This window comes from Dama dama, chromosome 22 (genome assembly GCF_033118175.1).
Source record: "Dama dama isolate Ldn47 chromosome 22, ASM3311817v1, whole genome shotgun sequence".
Taxonomy (NCBI): domain Eukaryota; kingdom Metazoa; phylum Chordata; class Mammalia; order Artiodactyla; family Cervidae; genus Dama; species Dama dama.
Genome location: NC_083702.1, coordinates 989,011 through 1,016,405, shown reverse-complemented (window position 1 = coordinate 1,016,405; position 27,395 = coordinate 989,011). Strand labels below are relative to the sequence as shown.

General features: G+C 61.1%; 1 protein-coding gene across 5 annotated transcripts; it reads right to left on the bottom strand.

Moving 5' to 3' along the window:
* Positions 1-262: 262 nt before the first annotated feature.
* IL17REL (interleukin 17 receptor E like) lies at positions 263-24,469 on the bottom strand. Of its 5 annotated transcripts, none has more exons than XM_061124284.1 (16): positions 24,254-24,469; positions 21,302-21,329; positions 8,945-9,094; positions 8,693-8,799; positions 8,369-8,483; positions 8,082-8,126; positions 7,690-7,826; positions 7,268-7,339; positions 7,132-7,186; positions 6,462-6,625; positions 6,348-6,392; positions 6,059-6,116; positions 5,623-5,795; positions 5,372-5,452; positions 5,132-5,189; positions 263-3,779 (listed from the first exon to the last, which is right to left on the bottom strand). In XM_061124284.1, exons 1-16 carry the CDS (start codon positions 24,353-24,355, stop codon positions 3,754-3,756), a joined length of 1,416 nt encoding a protein of 471 aa, XP_060980267.1. In that variant the 5' UTR covers positions 24,356-24,469; the 3' UTR covers positions 263-3,753. The 5 variants fall into 5 exon arrangements, with proteins under 5 accessions (XP_060980267.1, XP_060980269.1, XP_060980270.1 ...); XM_061124286.1 differs by having other exon boundaries at positions 5,632-5,795; XM_061124287.1 differs by having other exon boundaries at positions 5,713-5,795.
* Positions 24,470-27,395: the final 2,926 nt, after the last annotated feature.

Sequence of the window (27,395 nt, the reverse complement as noted above, 5' to 3'; positions counted from 1 at the left end):
GAAAAGCCAAGGCGGTGGGGGGCGGCGGGAGACGCGGGCCCTGGAGCCCAGCCCCGGGTCGCCGCAGAGGCGCCGCGAGACTCCGCAGACCCTCCCGAGTCCCCCATCCCCCGCCCCGCCCTGCCCCGGAGGCCTCGAGGCCCGCTTCGCGCAGCAGCCGCGGCCCTTTCCCCTTGCCTTCCAGGGCCGGCCAAGCCCCAGCCTCGTCCCGAAGGCCCGCCCCGCAGCTGCCCCCCTCCCCACCTGCTCCCCGGCAGACCGCCAGCGCACCCCCCACCCCCGGGGGAACCCGACCCTCCAATGAGGGACCCGGCGGAAACCGGAACTTGAGGTTGGGGGGATCAGTGGCGGCCGGCTCTGCACCCCACCCCTGGTCCGCCCCGCGGCTGAGCCCCAGACGCTTCTGGGGCTCGAGGGCTGGGAGCGCCGTGGGCGACCGCGCTGGTCGGAGCTGCAGGGGCCTCTCGCCCAAGGCGCCAGGTGCCACTTCCCGTTGGAGAGGCAGGTGCGCCCACCCGGTGAGCTGCGTCACCCCAGCGCCTCTTTCCCAAGGGCTGGGCACACGCCCTCCCCAGGGGTCACAGCTGCGCACACGCCCTAGGGCCAGACGAGCCCCCAGTGTCCCCTCCCCGCAGCAGTCATCCAGTCCTTGGCGTCTCCCAGGTCCCACCTCCCCTCAACCCGCGTTCTAGCTCGGAGGGTCCTCGCACCTCCCAATCTCCCGCGCACCCCCAGCCCCTTCCCGCACACCCCGCGCCCAGACGCTGCATCCTCTGGCCAGGGGGTCCAGCCCGGAGCCCGCTCCCCAATGGGGCCTGTGTTCACACCCGCCTCACCACCCTCTGTCCCGTGCCAAGGTTGTGTCAGTGGCACCCAGCGAAACGTGGAAAAATGTGTTTAAACGTGCAAATGAAGAGTTTTAGGAAAAAAGGGTCAGTCGTCTCAAAGTAATAAACAGCCATTTTAAAAGAATTAATCAGAATCTTACTGGAAGCTGTGCTCATGATGTTTCTTCAGGAACGACTGCTCTTCCCGTTCTGACCAGAAGAGGGGGAAGGGGGCGCCTGTTGCTGGGGGCTGGCGGGTGGGTGCACACCTGCCCGAGAGGTGCCCCCGAACCATGGGCAGTGCTGTCAGGAAGCCCCGCTGCCAGGACCCAGCGCCCAGCCCTGCCTGCTCAGCTGCCTCCCCTTCCTCTGGCGACTCCGCTGGACACCCAAACCCTGGCCTCGGCTTGACCTCCGGGGACCAGAGAGCAGGCAAGGACAAGCTGCTCCACACTCCTCGCTGCAGAACCCAGCTCACGACAGCAGCCCACTCCCTCTACACAAGTTACCGTTCCTGCAAACCAGGACCCCCTCGAACCACCAAGCACGTTGAATCCTAGCAACTTCGAGGTATTGCCCATTTCTTTGGTCATACTGGGGACCACCCTGCTCTAAATGGCACCCTCCCACACACACACTTCCTGTTTGCTTTCTCGGCCTCCATCTTCTCACACTGGGCACTCATATAAGCTGTGTGTGAGCTGTCTTCCCCATGCAGAGGTCAGCTCCAGGTAGGTGACTGATGGCTCTGTTTGCCCCGGGTTTAGGGCTGAGAATCCCTGACCAGCTCAGGGCAGACCAGACGTGGCCCCCAGCCCCAGGGCCGGTGTTGTGTGCTCCCAGTGCTGGGACAGGGCGGCGCCCAGCAGGTGCTCAGGGACTGCTGGAGGAACGAGGGGGTGAACGGATGAGGCACACAGACCCGGTTTACCTGTGAGCTCTGGCGGGGGGGGGGAGGAGGGAACCCGTCATCCCTGGCCCTGGGGCCTGAGTGCATCGGTACTCTCCTGCAGAGGTGTGGCCAGGCTGGGGAGGGGAGGTCCTGCTGAAGGAGGGGCCTCTCACTGGCCACGGCAGCAGGCCTGTCGGGCTCCGGGGGCGTGAGGAGAGCCCAGCTCAGAGCCCTGCGCTGAGTGCCACCACCGTGCGGGGGTAGCACATACTGGACAGCGGGGCAGCGGGGACCCTGGAGCACCCCTCCCCACCTCAGCCCTGTGGCCAGGCAGTTTCTTAGTCCTGGAGAGGAGGGAAGTCATTCCCCTTGTCTGGGCTTCTGGTTCCCCCATCTGGGATGGCCAGGGCTGCTGTGAAGTCGTGAGGGACCCTGCATCTGGTCAGTTCCCAGCACCCGCCCCCCCCAACCCCGCCAGCCAACCCACCTCTCCCACCTCCTCCAGGAGGTCAAGGATTCCTTCCGAGGGAGGCCCTGGGTCAAGGCCGCAGTTGCTGTGTACAGGCAGGGACCCCGAGGTGGGCCAGGCATGAGAAGCCGGAACTTGTGGTGTGGGGACCTTGGTCCCCACCTCCCTCTGTGCCTTGATGGAGAGGGGGCACTTGGGGTGGACAGGGGTCTCCAGAGAACAGCAGGAGCACTTGCGTGAGCCCAGAGCACAGCCCACTGGCCTGCCAGGGGCCAGGCCTGGCCGAGGGGTGGGGTTCGGCTGCAGCACATCCTCCATCCCGCTTCAGGGGGGACACGCGGCCCCGTGGTCCCCCAGTCCCCACGAGGGCTCCCTGGCCCTGCCGACCCCTTCCCTGTCCTCAAGGGAAGCAGCGAGCCAGGCAGAGAAGTTTCTGAGCGAGGGGGCACGTGGGCTCTGCCAACCCCTCTCCGTCGGCTGGGGGCAGCAGCTCGCACTAAGGGAGCGATGACGAGACGTCCAGCGGCCTGCACAGCTAATGAGGCACAGCCCAGACCGGGCCTGGAGGTAGGTGCGCATGCGGAGACACAGCCGAGCGTAGACCCAGGGGCCTGGAGGCAGGTGCGCATGCGCAGACACAGCCCTGCTTAGGCCCAGGGGCGGGGCCCGGCCCCTGGTCAGGTGAAGGTGACTCCAGACAGCAGCCCGGCGGGGCGGCCCCGTGGTCCTTATGAGCTGGCAGGAGGGTCCCGTGAGGGCAGGCCCAGCCGGCTGACTGCTGGGCGACCCCACAGAAATGCCGCTGCAGGGCCAAGGGGCCCCTGTGGCTCTTGAGCAATGACGGCACGTGATGACCTCAGGGATGCAACATGTCTGAGAATGGCTCGTCCTGGCAGGTGGCCCCTGAGGCCAGCGGAGGGGCCGACCCTCACCGCACTGTCCTGGCTGGGGGCCTGGGGAGTGGAAGGTGGTCCGAGCTCTGGGGGCATGGGTGCAGGGTGGGTGCTCAGGTGGTGGGCACTCAGGTTCTTAGCAGAGTCTTTGAAGGGTGGGGGCTGGTGAAGGCCTATTCTGGGCCCCCGGGGGCACCCAGGGTGTGGACCCCAGCCCGTGTATGGGTTTCCTGGCCCCCCAGACCTGGTCAGCTCCAGGAAGGGTGGGGTCACACCCTGCACTCCAGAGAACCTCTTGCTCAGGGCCAGGGATGCTGGCCCTGACCCCAGGTGGTCCAGAGGGAGCCTGCACCAGGCTGAGATGGGTGCGTCAGGGGCTGGGCCATCTGAGGAAGGGGCTACCCATGGAGCCATTCTGTTGGCCCCACTCAGGGTTCAGGAGGGGCTGGAAGGCCTTCCTCTGACTCAAAGTCCCCGCATGGCCCAAGGGCCCAAGGAGCTGCAGACCTTTGGAGACCCGAGAGGTACACAGACCCCCAGTCTGGGGCCACTGCATGCCCTGAGGCCTAGCCTTCGCAACAGAGGCCTGGACTGTCCAGACGTGAGCTGGCCCTTTGCCGCATGCCTGCAGTCGGGCTTGGCACCCACGTCTTCTTGGTGAGACACTTGGCCTCAGGCTGCTGTCCCCTGGGTGGCAGCTGGGGAGAAAGGAATGGGGGGCTGGCTCAGGCAGCCTTGTGTGGGGGCATAAACCCCCCTCCCCCAACCATCTGGTGGCTCAGACGGTAAAGTGTCCGTCTGCAATGCAGGAGACCTGGGTTCGATCCCTGGGTCAGGAAGATCCCCTGGAGAAGAGAATGACAGCCCACTCCAGTATCCTGGCCTGAAGAATCCCACGGACAGGGGAGCCTGGCAGGCTGCAGTCCATGGGGTTGCAAAGAGTCAGACACGACTGAGCGACTAACACTTTCACGTTCACTTTTCACACCCCCCCCAGCCCACCTCTGACTATGAGGGGGAAAGGAGAGGGAGATGAGACCCCACCTTCTCAGGGCCCCCTGCCCAGTCCTGCCAAGCTTGTGCCCGGGCAGCAGGCCAACGTCCGTCTTCGGGGGAGTCCACCCTGACCCCAGGAGCAGTATCCCCCCAGGTGCCCCGACTCCAGCTGGGCCCAGCTGCTCTCAATGTTCACAGGACTCACCCAGCGTGGCACGGGGCTCCAGTCATGGCCCCTGGCCACCCACCACGCCATGTCACTGGCAAATATTGGAGCCCGGTCCAGACACGAGGCTCTTAGGGGTGACCATCTCCCCTTTGACCTGTGATCTGCTGGGGCAGGGAGGTGGGGGGTGTGGTGGGGTGGGGTGAGGGGAGAAGCGGATGCAGGACTGGGGTGCCCTGGCATTGCTGAGACTCAGCTGTGCTCAGAGGCCATTCGAGACCTGCCCAGCTGTCCATCAGTGGATGGGGAGGTGAGAGCCCTGGATATGTTGACACCCCTCTTTCTGTCTGCTTTTCAGCACTGGAAAAGGTCTGCACTTGAAGGTGAGTGTGCCTGCTCCTCACTCCCACTGCCCGTGTCGCTCACTGCCCACTAGCCCCGGCCCCCAGGCAGGAGTCACCCTCTGAGCCACACCCAGGCCCTATAGGTTTAGGGTTCCCTCTGCATCCTGCCAAGTCTGAGGTTCCAGAAATCTGGGACTCCTGGATGGGCGAAGGGTGGGCCAGGAACTTCCAGTTCCTGGGCAGTTGGAACCAGAGCCCAGGGTGGTGGACACTCAGGGAGGAGGATGCAGCACCCATGACCCGGTGTGAGGCCCTGGAGGGTCCTTGATCACCCAAGTCAAGGCTCAGAAGCCTGGCCTGACGCTGAGGCGGTGGCCCCTCCGTCCTCCACCTCCTGTGCACTGTGTACCCCCCCCCCCCCGGCCTGAGAGTGGGAGATGGGGCTTCCAGGGGCCAGTCTGGGTCCGGCCCTTGACCCCTGGTAGCCCCGGAGCACCTGTCCTCCCAGCCCCCGCCCCCGCTGAGGCCTGGCCCGAGCACTCACCGCACTGGAAGTTGCAGAGCTGCTGGGGAGCGGAGAACTGGACATCGGTCCTCCTGCCCTGCAGATGGGGGCAGGGCAGAGAGAGCAGGTCAGCACAGCCTGCAGCGCGCCCTGCATGGCCCCTCATTCCCTAGAAGCACCACCTGGAGAGGCTGTGGGGCTGAGGGGACCCCCAGAGCAGCTCAGGGCCCCGGGCAGCTCCTGGGAGGCGGGCGGAGGCTGGGCAGGAGGTACACCTACCTGGATGCAGGTGCTGGGTGCGCAGGCCTCGTCCCTGGGAATGTCCACAAAGGCCACTGCAGGGTCCTCTGTGGGGTCACCCTGTGGGGGGAGGGGTCGGTCACAGGCAGTGGGGGCGCAGACCAGGCTCCTCCAGGTCACCGTGGCGCTCGCCACCCTTTGCCCCTGCAGGGACTAGCTCCTAGCTCCGGACTGCAGGGGAGTTGGGGGTCAGCCCCACCCCCAGGTTGCCAGGACAGTGCCCACCCCACCTGGCTCACAGAGGCCGCAGGGACGGGGGTGGCCTGGAGCAGTCGACGGCAGTGGGGGGGCCACGTCTTTCCCTGGTGACACAGGCACACCTGGAAGCGGGCGGGGCTGGACGAGAAGAAGGCCACCCGGAGGCGGCCCGGAGCGGGTGCGGGCTGGACGGTCATCTTCCAGGCTGTGGGGGGCAGGGGTGAGGCCCAGCACCCACCCACCACTGACCAACACCCTGTGTCTCGCCTCCCTGACCGAGAGGCGTTTACACAAAGGAAAGGGCCGTCTTGGCTACGGCCACACTGCAAGGGCCCCTGACCAGCCTCCAGGCTGCACCCTGGAGGGCCCGCCCCTGGAGCGCCCCTGTCCCCGAGGGCCCCGCCCCTCGGAGGACCCTTCCCCTGGAGGCCCCCTTCCCCTGGAGGTCCCGTCCCCTGGAGGGCTCACCTGGGAAGCGCGGCTGCTTGAAAGGGCACCTCACTTGGAAACCCAGGCTCGTGGAGAACTGCCGGGAGGCCGAGGGACAGGGTCTGGCTATGTGCGCAGCGACAGGCGGGCCTCCTTCACAGCCCTCTAGGACTGGTCACAAACCCCCGCCCCCCACTGTTGGCCCAGGAATGGTTAGAAGGGCTGCAAGGTGTCTGGACCCTGGGGCTAGGCAAGGCAAAGGGAGACATGTGGCCGTGGGTCTCTTGTCTGGCTGGGCACGAGGCAGGCTGTGGTCCGGCCCACTCACCTTCAGGCAGAGCTGGGGCTGCGTGTCCACGAGCGGGTACTGCACCTGAGGGGCGCTCACGTCAGGGCCCTGGCGGTCCATCCCCACCCCCATCCCTGCCTGGGGGACACTCACCTTGCCGCGGGCCGGCCGGCCTGAGTGCTTCAGCTCGAGGCAGTGGGCCCCTGGCCCTGGCCGCCAGCACAGACTCACACGGCCTCTCATGGGGCAGGCGGGCTCCCAGCTCAGCACCTGGCTCCCCGGCTGGTAGTGGATGGCGTCCCAGAGGCTCTCCGTGTCTGCAGGGACCCTCCCCCAGGGCTGGAGTCAGCGGGACACTGTCCTAGCTGCTGACGGGCCACCGGACCCAGCACCTGCCCAGTGACCGGCACGCTGGGTCCCGGGCAGGTGTCTTCTCTGGTGGCTTTAGGACTAGGCCCCACCCAGTCCGCTTGGGTGCCCTGTCGATGAGCACCCCGCAGCCTCCGGGAGGCCTCCCGTCCCCCGCAGCCTTGGCTCTCCCAGGTGGCCAGGCCATGGCGAGCGTGTGCGCTTGTGCGCTGGCTGACATGGACGCTTGCATCCACGCAGGGCTTCCACCACCTGGAGGGCTTGCCCAGAACACAGTTCTGACTACTTACTGCCCGAAGGCGTCTCAGGCGCTGAGGCTGGGCCTGCCCGCTCCTCTCAGCCCCTCTTGTGTCAGCCCCACGCTCTGAACCAGGAGCCCCCACTCCTGGGGACCCCGGACTCGCCATCTCCCACCCCTCCCTCCTCGCTCTCCCCGGCACCGCAGGGCACTCACCATCTTTGAAGGGGCAGGTTTGGATTCGCACCGCGTCGGGGGTCGCCGACCAGACCTGCGGAAGGGGCTGGGATCAGCACAGGGTCAGCCCATCTTCTTGTCCACTCTCGGGTGTCAAGGCCGCGCCCTTACTGACCTCAAGGCACAGGCACGACAACTCTTGGCTGTAGGGCAGAGAGACCCTCCGGGAGATACTGTTCCCTGTTACCTGCATCCGAGGGAAGGCGCGTGGGGGCGGGCGGGGCCTGGTGGGCGGGGCTGGGACTGCGGTTAGGGCGGCAGGGGAGGACAGGGGGCGGGCGGGGTCTGGTGGGCGGGGCTGGGACTGCGGTTAGGGCGGCAGGGGAGGAGGGGGGCGGGCGGGGTCTGGTGGGCGGGGCGGGGGCCGCGGGCGGGGCGGCAGGGGAGGAGGGGGGCGGGCGGGGTCTGGGCTGTGGGCGGGGCGGCAGGGGAGGACAGGGGGCGGGCGAGGCCTGGTGGGCGGGGCCGGGGCTGTGGGCGGGGCGGCTGGAGAGGACAGGGGGCGGGCGGGGTCTGGCGGGCGGGGCTGGGGCTCACCAGCACTGGGGTGCCCGCGTCCTCGCAGGTGAACCGCTTCAGACAGAGCCGCGCGTAGTAGTCAGGGCCCCCAGACTCCGGCACCTGTACTAGAACGACCTTGCGGTTGCGGTCCACCCAGTAGGAGAGCTTCTCAGCTGTAGGAAGGCAAGAGGAGGGGTCACGCTGGGGCCAGAGGTCACCACGCACAGGGCTCCAGCTGTCCTGACAGCCTGCATGTGGTGACTCCCGCCAGACCCAGGCATCTTGGAAGTCTCTGCCTGAGGACCCATCGTGAGTTCCCAAGTGAGGAGGGCAGAAGAGCCTGGTAGGAGGCCTGTGGGTGCCCACCACCACCCGAGGGTCTTCCCAGGGGCAGCGGGGCCGGGGTCCCACCTGGGGAGGGACCTCACCGAAGCAGTCAGGCACATTCTTCCCCACGTCCTCATCTCTGCAGTCTGCGAATGACAAGGGCAGTGTTGGGCCCAGCCCACTCTGCCCCCGGGGCCGCCCCCAACCGGGCCTCTGCTGGTGTGATTTCCAGAAGCCCACTGCTCCAGGGAGACGGCAACCCAGAACTGAGCAAATGCACTTGTTGGGACCTGTCCCGCCTGGCCTATCCGCTGCCTGGGTGAGTCCTGCCCCAGGGCAGTCTCTGGAGGCTGGAGGGCAATGCTCATGCCAGCTCCCTGGTCCCTACCTTCCATGTGGTATTGCTGGCCCAGCTGGACCCCGCAGAAGTGGGGGACAGTCCTCAGGGTGACGTAGAGGGTCTGGGCCACGCCCACCTCGAAGCAGTCAAAGTGCACCTGGAGCTGGGCAGGGACGGGGTGAGCTGTGGGCCTGGGCCTCTACCCCCCACCCCTGGCCAGGCCAGCTCCACCTCGCACAGCTGGGACCCAGAGTCTGGGGTAGGGGAGGGCAGCGAGAAGCGGCCAGGGGACAGCTGTGCTGCGGGGACAGCTGTGCTGCGGGCACAGGCTTGGGGCAGGACTGGAGGGCCCAGGGCAGACGCGGGCCTCACCTGCTGCCCTGCCTGCCGGCGGGAGGCCCTGGAGACCCGCACAGCCTGGCACTGCGTCTCCTGGGTGTCCAGGCTCGTGGAGCAGGCCTCCAGGCCCTGCAGACTCTCTGTGGAGAGAGGGCCGCGGGCTGTCAGACCGTGCCGGCCCCTGTGAAGGCAGCGAGCAGGGTCTCCCAGCCTGCCCTCAGGTTGTCGTGGGGAGAAGAGGAGCCCTGAGCCCCCCACGACCCAGGAGTGACCCGGCCCAGTCACCGTGCAGCGTGAGGGAGGCATTGACACGCAGGAGCAGGGAGCAGCTGTCGGGCGAGGAGCACTTCATGGCAGTGGAGAGCGCCAGGGCCCCCAAGACGGACCTGGGCATGGGTGCTGGGGGTTGCCGGCAGAAGCTGTTGAAAATATTTTCTGTTGGGGAGAGAGGGAGGCTAAGTGCCAGGGTTGCTGGTGCCTGGGCTATTCCCTGCAGGTGGCCAGGTGGGGAGGGGCTCTGGGGCTGCACAGAATGGGGGGGGGGGGTCCTCCCTACTTGCCCCAGTGCCGTCAGAGCGCCAGGCCCTGGGCGAGTGGTGGGCCCAGGTCCCACCTGCACCATGTGCAGAGCTGACTGCTGGGCCCAGGAGCGGGGCCCCCACCTGGCCGGCAAAGGGGCAGAGGTGGCCCCCCCAGGCGTGCCGGCTGGACCTATGGGTTCCAAGGATGAGCAGCAGCACAGGTCTGCAGGGGGCGCCCGGGCCTGAACTGGTCATTGCCACCCTGTCCGTGGTCAGGCGGCAGCACCGGCACATATGGCTTGGCCCCAATCGTCAGGGCCCTGGAAGCTGGGGCCGGACCGAGCGCCATGCAGGCAGCTGGGGTCTAGCTTTCAGGCTCCAGGGCTGAGCGGTAATTTTGGTCTTGGCTCTGCCTGATCTGCAGGCAGATGCTTCAAAGTCAATGGGGTTAGTTCCATGGTCACCACCATGCCCTGCACACCACGGAGCTGGCAGCCCAGGTTCCCTCTGGCACTCAGGACCTGGCATGCCGGTCAGGTGACACGTCAGACGGTGTGTGTGCTCAGCAGTGCCCAGGCCCCAGGCACACCCCAGGCAGCATGGCAGGAAGACCTGCCCTCGGGCTGACGGTCAAGGGGAAGCAAAGGACAAAGGTGCCAAGGGCCTTCCTGTGCTTCAGAGGGAGGGGGACACGGGGGACCAGGGTGACCGGTTGAATGCATGAGGGTGGGGGAAGGGCAGAGGGTGCACCCAAGGCCGTCTACCCCCACAGCAAGAGGAGCCAGAGTGAGGGGTCCCCGCAGCCACAGTGGCTTGACTCCCAGACCTTGGAGAAGGGGGTCAAGGCACTGCTGCTGAGACCCAGACAGAAGAGCTGGCCCATCGCTCAGCGGAGCCCCGACCTGACCAGATCAGACGTGACTCAAAGAGGCAGCAGAAACTGTGAGGTCTGAAACTTTCCTGGGAAAGAAACCAGAGCTGTGGACCTCGCTGAGGTCAAGGTGGAGTCACGGAGCTCGGCCTGGACAGCAGGCGAAGTGTGGTCTCAAGACCCTAGGTGTGAGGACATGCAGGACAGTGATGACCACGGAGGGGCAACCTGGAGCCTGCTGTCCTGCAGTGCTGTCGGGGATGGGAGAGCGGCGTTCAGGGCGCCTGGTACCTCCCCGAGAGAAGTGGGGCAGATCTGGGCAGAGGCAAAAGACCGGAAGTGGCCAGAGTTTGCAGGATGAGCATGGGAGGATCGCGATGCAGAGAGCGGGGGGAGTGTTTGGCAGAGCAGGGATGCGCGCGTGGACTGAGGAGCGCAGGAAGAGAAGAAGCCACAGGGGCTCTGGGGACAGAGTCTTGTCGGCCCGTGGGGCTGGGCTGTCCCTGCTCCCAGCCTGACTGCAGACCCTGGGCCTCACAGGGCCCCGGTGCAGCGGACGCAAGAGTCTTGCTTCCTAAGAGAGATAACTAGCCGTGGTCACTGGTCTGATCTCGCCTAACAGATCTTGAAAGAAGGACCCCAGAAGGATTAACCTGTTTCCAAGTAACTTGACTGTATTCCAGAAAAGACTCAAGAATATTTGTGAGGATAAAAGTGTATATCCAGCGTGCGTGTGTGCTCAGTCACACAGATTCCGCCTCTTTGCGACCCTGTGGACTACAGGCAAGAACGCTGGAGTGGGGTGCCATTTCCTCCTCCAGCGGATCTTCCTGCCCAAGGGATTGAACCCACGTCTCCTGTATCTCTCGCATTGGCAGGCAGATCCTTTACCACTGAGCCATCTGTGAGGCCAGGTAAAAACCCCAGTCTACCATATAATAAAAAATTACAAGTTATGCAGAGAATCAGGAAAACAACCTGAATGAGGAAAAAAATCTATTAATTAAAACTGACACAGGTGTTAGAATTAGTAGACAAGAATATTAAAACAATTATTATAACTGCATTTCACATGCTCAAAAAGTTAAAGGTAGACATGAAAGATTTTTTTTTTTCAAAAAAAGTCCAACTTACAAGGATGAAAATTGCAATGTCTGAGATGAAAAATACATTAGCTAGATTAATAACAGATTAGCCATTGGAAAAAAAAAGATTGGAGAACATGACATAGCAATAGAAAACACCCAAAAGTAGGTGGAGAGGGATGATGGTGGTGATGGTGGAGGTGGTGGTGGTGATGGTCATGGGGTGATGATGTAATGATGGTGGAGGTGGTGGTGATGGTCATGGGGTGATGATGTAATGATGGTGGTGATGGTCATGGTGGAGATGGTGATGACAATGGTAAGGAAATAAAACAGCGCTTCGGGGAGCTGAAGGACAACTTCAGGTGATCTAATGTACGTGTAGTTAGAGTCCTGGAAGGAATGAGGGAGTGAAAAAAACTCCTTAAAAAAGGATAGAAAATTTTCAAGCTTGGTGAGAACTATACACTCACAGATCCAAGAAGCCCGATGAATGATAAGAAATATGAAGAAATTACAGGCACAGCACGGTCAGTTTGTTCAAAGCCAGAGTAAAGAGAAAACTGTAAAGCTACCAGAGGGAAAGACATGTGAGGCACAGCGGAACCAAGGCAGGGGAGAGGCAGACTTCTTTTGGGGAGCCACGCGAGTGAGATGATGATAGGGAAAGACTCCCCAGGACTGAGAGACAAAACCCACCGGCCTAGCATCCCACCCCCTTCTAGGCCTGCATACCTGACTCTCGGCAAGCATGCTTCAAGCCCAGTGGGAATGCAGTCCTTCTGGCAAACGGTGCTCAGTTCTGTGTCCGCAGGCAAACAGCGGGCTCTAGCCCACAGCTCTCACAGAATGTAGAGTTTATCCCAAATGGACTGTCAGACTCAATGTAAAACCTAAACTACCAAACTTTCAAAAAGAAACCTGTTTTTAAAAATCTCTATGACCTTAGGTAAGGCGAAATTTTCTTAGACACGACAGTGAAATTGTGACCCATAAGAGAAAAAATGGGTAAGTTGGATTTCATCAAGCTTTCAAACTTCTGCTCTTTGAAAAACCCCAGTAAAGAAAGAAAAGACAAGTCAGAAACTGGGGGGAAATATTTACGAATCGTGCACCTGTTAAGGAGCTTCTGTGCAGAACCCGTAGGAGCTTTCCAAGTTCAGCAATGAGGAGACCGACAACACGGCCGCCGGTCCTCCACGTGGAGGGGGCGGGGCTGCAGGACCCCACCGCCCCAGATGACGCAGGTTTAGAATAAAGCCAGCGAGCAGCTGTTGGTGTTCAGCCACTAAGTCGTGTCCAACTCTTTGTGACCCCATGGACTGCTCATGCCAGGCTTCCCTGTCCTTCACTGTCTTCCTGAGTTTGCTGAAACTCATCTCCATTGACTCGGTGATGCTAGCTAATCATCTCATCCTCTGTCGCCTCCTTCTCCTCCTGCCCTCAGTCTTTCCCAGCATCAGGGGCTTTTCCAGTGAGTCAGCTCTTCACATCAGGTGGCCAAACTAAGTGGGTAGTTGCTCTGCCTTTTCCTAGCCACATGTGCTGGCAGTTCTTAATGAGGGTAAAATCCTCCCCGCTGGTCAGAGCTGTGAACGGTTGCCTGCCCCCCTGGCCTGGCCCCCACCACACACCCAGCCCGCTGTTGCCCTGGGGCTGATGAACACGAGGTGCAGGGTCAGGTGGGCGATTCAGAGCGTCCCGGGGGGACAGTTCCCAAGGGCCGTGGCTGGAACTGGAGCAGAGGCTGCCTGCAGGAGGCTCCAGGGGCTCGTGGTCAAGCCCGGGAGTGGGGGGTCAGTCTGGCAAGGTGGGGGGTGGGGGTGAGGAGCGCTGTGTCCCCAGGCCTGACATTTCCTTGCTGAGAGGTGCATCCTCGGAGCCTGGAGCTTCAGAACCCTCTCTCATCTAGGTTGCCCCTTGTGTGTGTGGAAACGTCCTCCTCTGTGCAGAAAATGAGAAGGCGGCATCTTTTGACCTTTACTGGAGAAATACAAGGACCTATTCCAGCCAATCAAGCAAAGGATCAGAGTCAGAAGGAAAAAAGGGTGGAGCCATAGAAGAGCATGGTGACCACGGGTGCCAAGAAGTTGACTGTATAAAAGTAAGAACAGGCTCTTGTCCCCAGTTAAGCTCACAACCCAGAGGGTGTGTAGAAGAAAGTGATGCGATGGATTTCCCTGCTGGTCGAGTGGTTAGGATGCAGCACTTGAACTGCCTGGGCATGGATTCAGTCCTTAGTTGAGGAACTAAGACCCCACAGGCCGTGCAGAGCGACCTCATTGTGGCTGTGTGGAAGGCGTTGTGAACCCCAAATTCTTCATAAAGATTAAGGGGAAGTAAATACATTTGATCTCATTTGAAGGTTTAAAGCCATCACAGTAAACCAGAGGCATACTAACAGAAGGCCTAACAGCTCGGCTGTATCTTAAAAAGGAGAAATATGAACTCAGAAGGAAGAAGTGGGTTACAAAGGGAACCGAGAACACAGGACCGGTAAAACACGGAGGTGAATTTAACTGTGCGTTGTCAGGGCAGGAGGAGAGAGAAGGGCTCCGTGCGTCTGAAAAGCCATCGGGGGTCTCCTTCTGCACCCCACAGGGGCCTGCGCTGTCTGGGCCGGTTCTACTGAGAACTAACAGTGCTGGAGGGGAAAAATACACGTAAAAAACTCACATGTAAAACCACACGCGCGAAAACATACATGTAAAACACACGAAACATACCTGTAAACATACATGTGGGAAACAGGCATAGACAACTTACATATACATGTGAATACATACATGTGAAAAAACTTCTCAAAGCCCGTGAGAGCTGATAGGAGCATCAGGGTCCTCGGTATCAAACCCGAGGGAGCAGGGAGCGGGAGGTTGGCAACAGGCCGCCTCTCGACCTGACCAGGAGGCCCAGGGCTGCCCCGTCTGGTGATCGGATCGGGAGAAACCTGCTGCCTCCTCCAACCCTGGGCCCAGCAGGACGGCAGGGACGCGGAGCTTCCTGGAGAGCCTGCAGCCTCCGCAGGCCTGGGGGCCAGCTCCCAGCGCTGCTCTGCACTGCGGGAGATCTAAGGAACTTCAGTCTAGGACTTAGAAATGGTCCAGATAGTCAGAGGTCACTCCCGGTCCCACTCAGAAACAATGGGAACCCGGTCTGCGGGGAGATGCCTGAATCCTCGGCCCAGGGATGGCAGAGGCATTCCTCAGGGGCATGGAGCAGACTTTTTTTTTTTTTGGCTACACTGCGTGGCTTGTGGGATCTTAGGTTCTCACTCAGGGACAAACCCCAGCCAGCAGCAGGGAAAGACAGAGCCCTGGCCGCTGGACAGCCAGGGAACTCCCTGCAGCAGACACGTGAGAGATGAGCAGCCTCACTGGGGAGACAGAGTGCCCAGAGGGAGGCCAGAAGAGACACACGCCACAGACGGGTCCACGAGCCTCCACTGGGCCACGCAGGTTTAGAGCAGTGCCTCGGGCAGTCCTACTGCTCACCAACTCAGGACGGAGGTTTCACCACACTTTCTGCACGGGACCTCAGCATCTCCTTTCTTCCAGGCTAGACTCTCAAGAACACAGGGGAGGACACCGTGAAACTGTGTCCCGCCCTTTGCCGTGTTCCCAACGGTGTGTCTGGGTCGCAGCACGAGCCGCGGGGCGGGTGGGAAAGAGCGGAAGCCTGTCTTTGCGTAGACGCGCCTCAGTCTCTCCTGATGTTTATGGCAGGGCCCTGTCTGCACGGTCAGGGTGCTCAGCTGTGGATGCCGAACTGTCGCCCCTTCCACACATGTTCTCAGCGTTGCAAACAGCCCTGCATTAAATCCTCACCCCGTTTCCCATCCGACCCCTCCTGGGGTCTCGTGGTCGGATGCTCCTTCCCTAGGAGGGGCCCTTGGGACAAGGGTCCGTCAGTCCCGGCCTGTCAGTATCTTCATGCCTGAAGGCCAGTTTCCTGTTATGGAAATAGATTTGATGTGTAGCATTGTGTAAACTTAAGGAGTACGACATGCTGGTTTGATGCATTTATATGTTGTAATAATTGCTGTTGTAGCAGAAGCACCCATATCAAGTCACATGATTATCGTTTCTTTTTTGTGTGGTTGGATGAATTAAGATCTGGCCTCCTAGCGGGTTTCGTGATTATAACACAGAACTGTGTCTATAGTCATCAGACGACTCGCTATGGTTTTGCTGTCCATTCTCTTCTGGGGTAAAATGTGGCTCTTTGAAAAATCTGATGTACTTTCCTTTCCATTTTGAATTGCTAAGTTCTTTTTGCTTAGATGCCCACAGATTTTTCACTTTCTCTTTAACATCCAGCCATTTTGCTCGAGTAAGTTTTCACGTTACGTATTCGGGGTTGTTCCTTCACGTTCAGTGCCGAGTGTTGAGGGTGCTTGTTGTCCTCGAGCTGCAGTTCTGCGTGTCTTGCTCTGCGGCTCGCTTTCCTCCAGGGGCTCACAGCACCCGCATTCTGGACTTCCTCTGCCCATCTGCAGCATCTGCTATTCTTGACATGTCATTTCATCTCTTTTTGATTATTTTTCTTTTCAAACTTTACTTGTATTCTTTTCTCAGCATTTTTAGTTATTTACTCGTTTTTGGTTGCACGGAGTCTCCGTGACTGTGCGAGGACTTATCTCCGTTGTGGTGAGTGGGGCTTGCTCTCTGCCGTGGTGCGTGGGCTGCTCACTGCTCTGGCTTCTCTCGTTGTGGAGCATGGGCTCCAGGGCACGAGGCCTGCAGCCGCTGCAGCACACAGGCTCAGGAGCCGTGGTGCTCGGGCTTCGTCGCTCTGAGGCGTGTGGGATCTTCCCGGACCAGGGACCGAGCTCTGCATTGGACTCTAGTCCAGTGCGCCATCAGGGAAGTCCCTTGTAATCTCGTTTTAATTGAAATAGAGTGTATTCACGATGTTGTGTTAATTTCCGCTGTACCGCAAAGTGATTCAGTTATACATATAGATACATTCTTTCTTTAAAAAAGCTTTCTTTTTCATTATGGTTTATCACAGAATATTAAATATAGTTCCCTCTACTATCAGTTCAGTTCAGTTCAGTCGCTCAGTCGTGTCCAACCCTTTGTGACCCCATGGACCACAGCATGCCAGGCCTCCCTGTCCATCACTGACTCCCGGAGTCTACTCAAACACAATATGACATTTCTTTTTGATTTTTTACAAAATCTCCTTTTCACTTTCTATTTCTCTCAAGGTATTTAATATTGGGTCTATTCACTACTTCTAACGTAGTCTTCATTTCTGCAGTGATTTTTCCTTTATTTTTAAGCCCGAGTGTTGTCACCTCATTTCTGAAATTTCCTAATTTTTGTTCCTATTGTTCTTTAACATCTGTATCCAATTCTTGAGTATTCTAACATTTCATGCAAAGATGGGATCAATAAAGGACAGAAATGGTATGGACCTGACAGAAGCAGAAGATATTAAGAAGAGGTGGCAAGAATACACAGAAGAGCTGCACAGAAATGCTCTTCACGACCCAGATATCACGCTGGTGTGATCACTCACCCAGAGCCAGACATCCTGGAGTGTGAAGTCAGGTGGGCCTTAGGAAGCATCACTACAAACAAAGCTAGTGGAGGTGATGGAATTCCAGCTGAGCTATTCCAAATCCTGAAAGATGATGCTGTGAAAGTGCCAGCAAATTTGGAAAACTGAGCAATGATCACAGGACTGGAAAAGGTCAGTTTTCACTCCAATCCCAAAGAAAGGCAATGCCAAAGAATGCTCAAACTACTGCAAAATTGCACTCATCTCACATCCTAGCAAAATAATGTTCAAAATTCTCCAAGCCAGGCTTCAACAATACATGAACCGAGAACTTCCCAATGTTCAAGCTGGATTTAGAGAAGGCAGAGGAACCAGAGATCGAATTGTCAATAACTCTTGGATCATACAAAAAGCAAGAGAATTCCAGAAAAACATCTACTTCTGCTTTATTGACTATGCCAAAGCCTTTGGCTGTGTGGATCACAACAATCTGTGGAAAATTCTTTAAGAGATGGGAATACCAGACCACCTTACCTGTGTCCTTTGAAACCTGTATGCAGGTTGGGAAGCAACAGAATCGACATGGAACACGGACACATGGACTGGTTCCAAATCGGAAAAGGAGTACATCAGGGCTGTATTTTATCACCTTGCTTATTTTACTTATATGCAGAGTACATCACGCAAAATGCCAGGTTGAATGAAGCACAAGCTGGAATCAAAATTGCCAGGAGAAATATCAAGAACCTCAGATATGCAGATGACACCATCCTTATGGCAGAAACTGAAGAACTAAAGAGCCTCTAGATGAAAGTGAAAGAGGAAAGCGAAAAAGCTAGCTTAAAACTCAACATTCAAAAAACGATCATGGCATCTGGTCCCATCACTTCATGGCAAATAGATGGGGAAACAGTGGAAATAGTAACAGACTTTATTTTCCTGGGGTCCAATATCACTGCAGATGGTGACTGCAGCCATGAAATTATTTTATTTTTTTTGCAGCCATGAAATTAAAAGACGCTTGCTCCTTTGAAGAAAAGCTCTGATCAACCTAGACAGCATATTAAAAAGCAGAAACATTACTTTGCCAACAAAGGTCTGTCTAGTCAAAGCTATGGTTTTTCTGGTAGTCATGTATGGATGTGAGAGTTGGACCATAAAGAAAGCTGAGTGCCGAAGAATTGATGCTTTTCAACTGTGGTGTTGGAAAAGACTCTTAACAGTCCCTTGGAAGGCAGATCAAACCAGTACATCCTAAAGGAAATCAATCCTGAATATTCATTGGAAGGACTGATGCTGAGGCTGAAGCTCCAATAGTTTGGCCACCTAATGTGAAGAATGACTCATTGGAAAAGACCCTGATGCTGGAATGATTGAAAGCAGGAGGAGAAGGGGACGACAGAGGATGAGATGGCTGGATGGCATCACTGATTCGATGGACATGAGTTTGAGTCAACTCCAGGAGTTGGTGATGGACAGGGAGGCCTGGCGTGCTGCAGTCCATGGGGTCGCCAAGAATCTGAAGTCTGAACATGACTGAGCTACTGCACTGAACTGGCTATTTTAAACCACTTTGAAATGAAAAGTTACACTTGTGGGTTTTCAGGGTGTTCTGGTGCACTTCCCTTGCCTGTCGGGACCTGGTTCTGTTCCTCATTCTCTTTTTAGTCTCATAAGTCGTCTGGGGCTTGTCCCCAGAGTCCCCCTTGGCCGTGTTCATGTGAAGGGCGATTTCCGCGCTTTTAGCCGCAGCTGGGTTCTGCTTTCCTTGCTGCACACAGCGCCCTCTGCTGTTGCTGTTGGGTGGACGTGCTCTGCCGTCCGGTTTCCGAGCTCTTCCTTCCCCTGGTCCTCATTCTCTTGCCGCTGCTGTCCTGGAGCTTCTCGGAGCTTCTCTGTGCAGGGCCGCCTCCCAGGGGTTCCTGAGCAGGCGCTGTGTGCTCCCCAGTGGTGCTCACCGCCTGCTGCGTTCAGACTCCCCTTTGCCTTCTGTTGCTCCTCCCACCTGGGGCCCTGGGGCCTACACTGCCATCTCCCAGGACAATTTAGGAAAGAAATGAAGCCGAAGGGTCACCCCCCCAGAAGTCAGCGTCCAGCTTAGATCTACTCATCCATGGGCTCTGTGCGCAGGTCCGCAGGATGGTGGGGGGGCATAAGGAGGGGCCCCCAGGACTCAGGGTGGCCTCGCTCAGGAGTAGAGGCCTTCGGGGAACCGCCCGCACAACGTGGAAGTCTGAAGACAGGCGGGGTGGGGGTGGAGGCGTCCGGCACTTGGTGTGGCCACCGCGGGATTTCCAGGCAGCAAAGATCGCAATTGGGCGCTTGCCTCACGGCAGACAGAAACAAGCGCTAGCTGAACCAAAGACCTGAGTCTGAGAACCAAAACTTTAATAGAGAAACACAGGAAGACAGAGAGGAAGTATCTATGACCTCAGAACGGGGAAGACTTCTTAAAAGATCCCCTCCAATTCACGAAATCCTGAGAGGGGAGGCGTGTGAATACTATTGCATCGAAACCGAAGCATGTGACTCTCAGCCCGAGGCTGAGGAGGAGGAACAGTGGGAAGAGCTGTGACGCGGGGTGACTGCCGTCACCACGGGAGGCGCCCACGCAGATCTGTGTTGTCAGAGGCACACAAACAGAGACGGGAGTGTGTGGGGGTCCCTCACAAAATACCCCCCATACCTGCCAGAACCCATACTGCCCCCGCAGCGGACCGAGCACGTGGGCCAGGCCAGAGCGTCACTCAGGCACGAGCCGCATCCATGCCTGGGGACCCCGCCCCCAGAAGCCCTGCTGGGGGGTGACAAAGCCCGGGAATCCGTGGCGAGCCCCCTCTGTGCCCCCCGCCTGGAGAGAAGGAGGCCGGGCGGGTGTCCTGCATTTTCACGGCTCCCACTGGGGTACGAGGGAAGGGAGGGGGAGGGAGGGAGACCGTGATGGCCCCCAGGTCCCCTAGAAGCCGAGGGCCCCTCCCCGCAGCCCCCCCCCCCCCTCAGGACCTGCCCGGCCGAGTTCCCCGTCCCCCCAGCCTGGGGCCATCCTGACATCTGGCCCTTGCACACAGCAGGTCCGCGGGGGAAACCCCATGGGTTTGGGGTCAGTGAGTGAGGAGGGGGTCTGAGTAATCTGGGGGTCCATAGGGAGCTGCCCACGTTTGACCAAGGCTGAAGGAACGTCAGAGACGATGGAGTGTAGAAAACAGAGAAACAGTGTGGGGGAGAGGACAGACAGGGAGGAAAGGAGGGAAACGAAGACAGCATGTGGGGGGAGAGAGCGGCATGGCGGGACGGAGGGAACGTCCACCGCGAAGGGACACAGTGTCAGGGACACGCGGGCCCAGCGCGGTGGTCACAGCGCAGGGGGCTCAGCGGAGACGGGGCGCGGGAGCCAGCCACCTCATCTCAGGTCAAATAAGTACAGTGAAGACGGCAAATCAGGAGATGTGGCTGACTTGGAATGATCACAGCAAAAGCCACGGAGAAAGACAGGAACAGAGGAAGCCGGCGATGCACGCAGAGGTGGTGTTGCCAGAGCAGAGGCCTGCGCTCAAGCGGGAGTGGAAACGCGCCCTGAGGCTACGGAACAACAGCGTCGTCCGGTCGGAAGCTCACAGGGATCCAGGAAAGGGCCCGGCCTGGGCCGGAGCGAAGCCTGCAGGCCCCTTGGCAGAAACACCAGGGGGGCCTCAGGCTTCTCACCCTTGGGGAGGGTCTAGGCATAGGCTGTGACCTGATGATGCCGTTCAACCCCACAACCGCTGACCACGGTCAGACACACCAGCGACAGGGGCCTGCCTGGGGTGGGGGCAGGCCATTGGCTCAGGGGTCCGCGTCTTGTCTCATCATCCCACTCCTTAACCTTGGGGGGTCCTCGAGAAGTAACCCCTCCCGAGGCGAAGAAACAGTCAATTAAAGTTTAGCCATTTCTTTGGTTTTTCCTATTAAAGTAAAATTAAAATACTGATTTTAAATGGAATAAAGTAATTTCACTTTTATAAAATCTTTGTTATCTGTTTATCCAGGAACAGTATATTTGCCTACAGAGATGTCTAGAACTATGTCTTCCTAGGATAAATAGCATTTATTTCTCTAAGAGGGCTTTGGAGCTAGATTTATTGGAACTTTTCTGCTTATATATTCTACGTCCCTTGCGTGCATGCATGCTAAGTCGCTCAGTCGTGTCTGACTTTTTGCGACCCCATGGACTGTAGCCTGCCAGCCTCCTCTGTCCATGGGATTCTCCAGGCAAGAATACTGGAGTGGGTTACCATGCCTTCCTCCACTGTGTCCCTAATGCCCCTTTTCAAATAAAATATAAAGTGTCTGCAAAGACAATAAAGCTATTAAAACAAGATGTCGTATTAAGGTAGGCAAAAACGGGGCATGTGATGAGAAAGTGGAGGTTCCATGTATTGCTGGTGAGGTGGAGACTGGCGTGGCCACTTCACAAAGCAACAAATTCCAATAGGAACCTGCGACTCCCGTGTCCAGCAAGCCAGCAGCTGGGCGTGGAGGGGGGCCGTGCCCTCCTGCCCCAGGCAGCGGCAGGGATGACTCTGCCCGGTGAGGTGGAGGGGGTGTCAGCGCTCCTGCGAGGGAGACCCCGGCCACGGGAGGAGAGGGTGACGGGGACCAGGAGGGCCTGAGATGTACTCACGGTTCACATGGCTCTTGCAGGCGAAGCCCTGCGGACAGAACATTGAGAGGGAGTGAGGGGTCAGCCGGCCGCCTCGTGTCACCCCCAGAGCCCCACCCGGTGACCTGCGCCCCTGGACCTTCAGGCCCCGCAGCACCCCCCGGAGCTGGCGGTGTGGGGCCCGGGTGCAGGGAGAGAGCAGGTGGCAAGGACCCGCTCATGCCAGGCAGTGATGCCTTGGGTCACGTGGGAAATGAGGGGGCTCGGGAAGGTGGGGGCCCTCTCGCGGGCGGGGCACTCCAACAGCTGGGGGCTCCTTGCCGGCACAGGTGGGGGTGGGGGTCTGCTCCTCCTCCCTGGGTCTAGGGGGCAGGCACTCCTGGGGGTCCATCTCCAGTGCTAACCCCCTTCCTAAATAGTCTTCATTTTGGAGTAATCTTAGATTTATAGAAAAGCTGCAAGGATGGTATTGAGCTTCTCCCAGTGACCCCGGATGCTAACACCTGGGTAACCGGATGTCACTCCTGGCTGAGCCCCAGACTCTGGGCCCCCTGTCTTCACCCAGGCACCTTGTCTGCCCCAGCCTTTTCACCGTCACCCCTCATCCCCCCAGTCTTCTGATCATGACATCCCCCTGAGACACTAAGGCCGTCAGCCCCCAGTTGCACAAACCCCACTGAGGTGACCCCAGGGGCCTGCCCGTGGTCCTCGGGCTGAGGAAGGTGACCGGGGGCAGCGGGGGGGACCCGGCTGGGCAAAGGGGCTGCACCTGCCTGGGTGCCCCGCCCAGAACCTGACCGAGCAGACAGGCGGAGGGTGACACGGCCAGTCCCGCGGGCCCAGGGGCCGCAGGCGGCACGGGGCGAGCCCAGCAAGGCAGGGCGGCCGCGGGCCTGGGCCACAGCCCTGCGTGGCCACCTCGCTCCTCCCACACCCCTGAGGCCTGGAACCAGCCCCCGCATCCCTGTGGCCTGAGTCCACCCCCTCCCAAGCTAGCGGGGGCCCCAGGGAGTGGGGCGGTTGACCTGTGTCCTGGCCCCCACGGCCGCCCCTTGGAGACCACCCCGTGCCTGAGGACCACAGAGCCGCCGCCCTGGGTTACTGGCGGGGGTGGGCGCGGCCTGGTGCTTGGACCTTGGGCGCCCAGAACCTCCCTGGGGCAACGGTCAAGGTCAGAGAGCCCCGGTGGGTGGTGGCGCCCGGGGGAGCTGGGGGTGGTGGGTGCGGGAGACGGCAGATCTGCGCCTTTTGTCGAGGCGGGGTGGGGGGGGGGGCGGGGGCGGAGAAGTGGCTGCCCCTGCCCTACCCCCCACCCTTGGGGGTTTCCGCCGTTGGGCTTCTCGGGGCTTCCCAGGTGGGTCGGCAAGGGGGGCGGTCTGTGGGGAGGGGCCCAGCGGGCCTGGTCCTCACCCTGCCGCCCCATAGGTGGGGAGGACAGGGTCCTAGGTGCTTGGGGCGGGGCCCCGACCGCCCTCCAGCCCCAGGCGCCCCGTGCTCAGCGGCTCCTCTCCCCACCTTCCCGGCCCCGCCCTGCCTGAAGGCTGTCAAGGCCCAGAGCGCTGCGGGGGTCTCTGTGCAGGTGAGGGGCTTCAGAGGCGCCCGAGGCAGCCCACCACCCTGGGCTTCCTGACCCCTCCCTGGGGCCCCTCCCCCAGCCCCTCTTCCAGCGGCCCCTCCCCCGGGCCTTTCAGGCTCTGTCCTCTTCTCTCCCCATCCCGCACCCCCCTCCCTTGATCCTGCCGCCCCAGCTGGGTGCCAAGGCGGTGCCCGGGCCCAGCCCTCTCCCTGGGTGGGGGGCCGCGGCGGGCTGGGAGGCTCCCCCGGCCTCTCCCTCCCCCCCAGCCCCTCCCCCACCGTCCAGGCCCACCCCAAGGAGGGAGCCCCTGCACACCGCTGCGGCCTCACCGCTGTCCCAACACCAGTCCTCCATGTCTGGGCTTCTCAAACCTCGTATTTCAAAATTCCCGTATTTCTCTGAGCCCAGAGAACGCCTCCGGCCTGGGCCCAGGCGCTACAGCCGCGTCTTAAGATTCATCCTGGCTTCTTCCTTCCCTGGAGGTCTGGGACCCAGTCCCGCAGCTCCACCTCACATTGCCCCTGAAGCAGCCCACCCTTTCACCATCACCAGGCCCCACCCCTACTTCAGCCGGCTGTTCCCTCTGCACCTACCAGTCCCACCAGGAACCAGAAGGACCCACCATGGGTCCCTGCACCCAGGACCTGAGTCCCACTTCTGAGGCTCTGCCTGACCCCTGGCCCCTGGAGCCTGCCCTGTCCCTCCCTGGACCCTCTGCCGGACGCACTCCAGGCCCTGGGGAGCTGCCTTGCCTCCTGACTCGGGGCTGACTGTGTGTCCCAGTGTCCCCCGAGCTCTGGTGCCAGCTGCCACCGCTCCCCGATCCTGCTTGCCCTGTGTCTGCCCCGGTCCCCGCTGACCCCCACCTGGAGGAGGGCCCGTAACCGGGGCTCCCCGGCCCCCGTCCCAGTCTCAAGCTGGGGGACCTCTGAGGACAGGGTGCTGCTGGCTGGGGCGCCGCAGGGACAGTGAAAGTCCCAGGACACCACTTCCGAGCCACATCCTTGCCCCGTGGCGCCTTCCCTCCCAGAATGAGCTTGGTGCCCACGGCATTTCCTTAGCTGGGCGTCCACACAAGCCCGGACACCACCCCAGCCCGCACCCCGGATGATGAAACGGCCCTGTGAACACAGGAGGGGCCGTGCCCCAGCATGGCTCCCCGGGCAAGGACACTCACGGGGCCTTGGTGCCCCACACGCTCCCGGCAAATGCTTCCCCGACTGGCACCGTGGGTCAGCCACCACCTCGGGGGAGCCGTGGGCCTCCGACCACCCACCGCCCCGGGCCCCGGGCCCCTTGCTGGTCACTCTGAGTCGCGTGTGTAGCTGGGCCAGGCCAGTGGCCAGCCAGGTGGAGGCAGGGCCCCTCATAGGAGAGTCCAGTAGGGGCAGGCTCACCTGGGAACAGGAGAGGCTGCATTCCGTGACCCTGGGGACGGCCAGGCTCTGGTAGGCGCCCCAGGTCAGGCAGAGCAAGGCGACGGCGCGCCCAGCCAGCATCTGGCCGCAGAATGGTGCCCGCCAAGCAAGGGCGCGAGGGGCGGCTCGTGGCGGCTGTGCCTCGCCTTCCCGGCCTGCGGCTCAGCCTGGAGTGAGCTCGCTCCTGGGGCAGACACTCCCCCTCCCAGTGGGCCGGCCACAGCCACAGCCCACAGCTTCCGCCTGCAGGCTCTGGCTCCTGGCCAGACGCCCTGGAGTTTCCAGGCTGTCAAAGGAGACATCCTGGAACCGTGGGGCTCTGGGGTCTCCCGTGGCTGGGTGCCCCTGGGGCTGGCAGCCGGGGCAGGGCTGACTGTGGGCCTGTGGACTCGGGGAGCCGCCCTGCACCCCCCATGAATCCTCGGTGTCCCCGCCCCCCCCCCCCCCACCGTCTCTCAGGCTTCTGTCCCAGAGTCGGGAGATGGAAGGTGGCCCTTGCCCCGGTCGTCGAGCTCAGCGGGGCTGGCAGAGAGGTGGGAGCCGTCCCCGGGACCAGCCCCAGCTCCCACAAGCCTGGGCCACCCCTCCAGTCCTGAGTGCCCCGTCCCTCCTCTGGGTGTGAGAGGCTGCCCCACTTTACTGGGCCCTTGCTCTGCTGTCCATCACCCCAGAGAGCGCTGCCCCGAGGCTGATTCTGGGGCCTGGCTTGTGCAGGGAGCTCACTCTGTCCCTTCTCCATTTGGGTAGTCTATGCAGAGACCTCCACGCAGGCGCTCACAGCGTCCTGCCTGCCCCCAGCCCTAGGCTGAGGTGTGGCTCGGGGGTCCTTGGTCTCCTCCTTGGGTCCAGCCTACCTCCCTCACTGGCTGGCAGGTCTGAGCACCTCTGGCCCTGAGGACACGTCCCCTGAGTCGGGGCATGGAAAAGAGGGAGTTGCTGGAGACCCCGGAGACCCCTTCAGGGCCCAGGGAGCTGGGGATCTGCTTGGAACCCCAACAGGGCGCTGCAAGCGTGGAGGGGAGCTGACCCAGCCGGCAGCACCCCCAGGCTGGCTCCCTGGGGGGCCCCAGGCCCTGGCTGCTCGCCTGTCTGTCGCCCCCTCGTCTGACCTGAGATGGGAAGTGGACTCGGGCCACAGGAGTCAGGAACCAATATGGGAAACCCCTGAGGGAGCTTAGTCCTCGGGCGTGGGACCCACCGGCAAACATCACCCAGGACCATGGTCTCCGCTGCCTGCACCCCCACCCCTCCCAGAAGCCAGAGGCAGAGCCAATGGGGGATGGAGCCCTCGGGGCAGTGTTCACCTGTGGTCCCCTGTGGGGTACGGTCAGCTGTCGGCTGGGGCATCTGGGGTGGCCGGGAAGTCCAGGCGCTAGTCCCCCCGCTGTCCCTGGCCTGGTCCCCTCTGAGTCAGGCTGCCAGAGCTCCCTGGGTCAGCCAGAGGGCTCAGGTCAGGAGGGCTGCGGGCTGTGTGCCCAGACGCTGTCCACCAGGCCAAGCGGGGAGGACCAGCCTGAGGCCGGGACTGAGTGCCACCACCTGCTTTCTCACCCGGGGGGCAAGTGGGGACTGTGCACCCAGTGACTCCGTGGGCACTGGCTCTTCCTGGAGCGAGGAGGCCCCACGTGGCCCCGGTCCTGGCCCACCTGCCGGCCGGCACCCCCAGGGCCCAGAGCACGCCATGCCAGTGCTGAGGGGCTGCAGGCAGTCAGAAACGAAGCCGCCACGTGGTTTCATGGGGAGAAGCGTGGTGGGGATGGGTCCTTGTCCTCTGGGGCTCCTGTCTTGTCTCCGAGGGCTGGGGGTTGCCAACCCTCCCAATGTCCAGAAAGAACAGGCCCTTGTGACCCTTCGCAGGCTCCCCGTCCCCTATAGGTGCAGGTGGCCGGGATGCCCCAGCCTGAGCTGAGATGCTGCACAGGCTCACCCATCTCCGGTCTCCGCAGCCTGCACAGCCCACGGACGGCCCAGGGCACCGAAAGTCCACCTGCGGTGGACCCTGAGGTGTTCGACCCAGTGCGGGCGCCCCTTCACCCCCTCGCTCAGTGCCAGGTTAGAAGGAGACGCTCGGGTGCAAAGAACCTGGAGCAGCACAGCCAGACTTTTGTTGAATCAATGAGTGAACAAGGGGCCTCGGGATGGGGCGCCCTCCAGTGAGGAGGGCGCCTGGGGAGGGGCGCCCATGGCAGGGTCCGCCTCCCCCAGGGCAGGGGTGCGGGCTGAGAGGGAGGCGTGTGGATGTGGCACAGGGGGTGCGGTCAGGGGCCCGGGGTGAAGCGGGCTTGGGGCGCGGGCAGCGGGCGGGCCGCGGGCCGAGGCTCCATAAGAAATACCAAGGTGAGGATGCACAGGTTCGCTAAAATAGCTCTGTATACAAGGTCCCGCATCTACGTGGAGGTTTTCAAAGAAACGAGCCACGCTCTGGAGGCCGCGGGGCCCGAGCGCGTCGCTCCGGCCCTGGTGCTCGGCGTCACGGGGTCCACAGGCCGCTGCCCAGCTCGTCGCCGAGGGGCACGAAGGAGGCGCCCTGCAGGACGGCGGCGCAGAAGGAGCGGCAGCGCTTGCAGGGACCGGCGGGCGGCAGTGAGCCTCGGCACACCAGGCAGGGCGCTGGGAGGCCCCTTGGCAACCCTACGGCAGAGAGAAAGGGAGAGGAGGGCCCTGAGACTGCGCCCGCCATCACCCGCCATCGCGCGGGCCTCCTACCGGATCGCGCCCACCCAGCCCCGACCACGCCCACCCAGCCCGACCACGCCCACACGCCCAGGCCCCGCCCACACGCCCCGACCACGCCCACATGCCCAGGCCCCGCCCGCCCGCCCCGGATCGCGCCCCCCGAGGCCACCCACCAGCTCCCAGACTGCGCCGGTCAGCCCGTGAAGTCGCCACCCTAGACCAGGCCCACTGGTCCCGCACCAGGACCTCGTCTCTGGCCACAGTCACGGGTCCCTGAGGCTCTGCGCCCCAGGGCGTGCCCCCTCGGACTCGCCCCTCTCAGCGTAGCCCTCACCCCCTGCGAGGCGCTGGTCTCCCCGGAGGTCAGTCCCAGCTGGCTCCCAAGCCCACCCGCTCCCACACGGAGCTCATCCGGCTACCCCGCTCCCAGAAAAGCCAGGACCTC

What these genes read in the sequence shown, in the direction of transcription:
- IL17REL (XM_061124284.1), bottom strand. Translation starts at nt 24,355, where the DNA reads ATGCTGGCTGGGCGCGCCGTCGCCTTGCTCTGCCTGACCTGGGGCGCC. An exon ending in CAAGCAGCCGCGCTTCCCAG is followed by an intron (nt 5,796 to 6,058) that starts GTGAGCCCTCCA and finishes TGCCCCCCACAG; the next exon opens with CCTGGAAGATGACCGTCCAG. An exon ending in CTGCGGCCTCTGTGAGCCAG is followed by an intron (nt 5,453 to 5,622) that starts GTGGGGTGGGCA and finishes CTCCCCCCACAG; the next exon opens with GGTGACCCCACAGAGGACCC.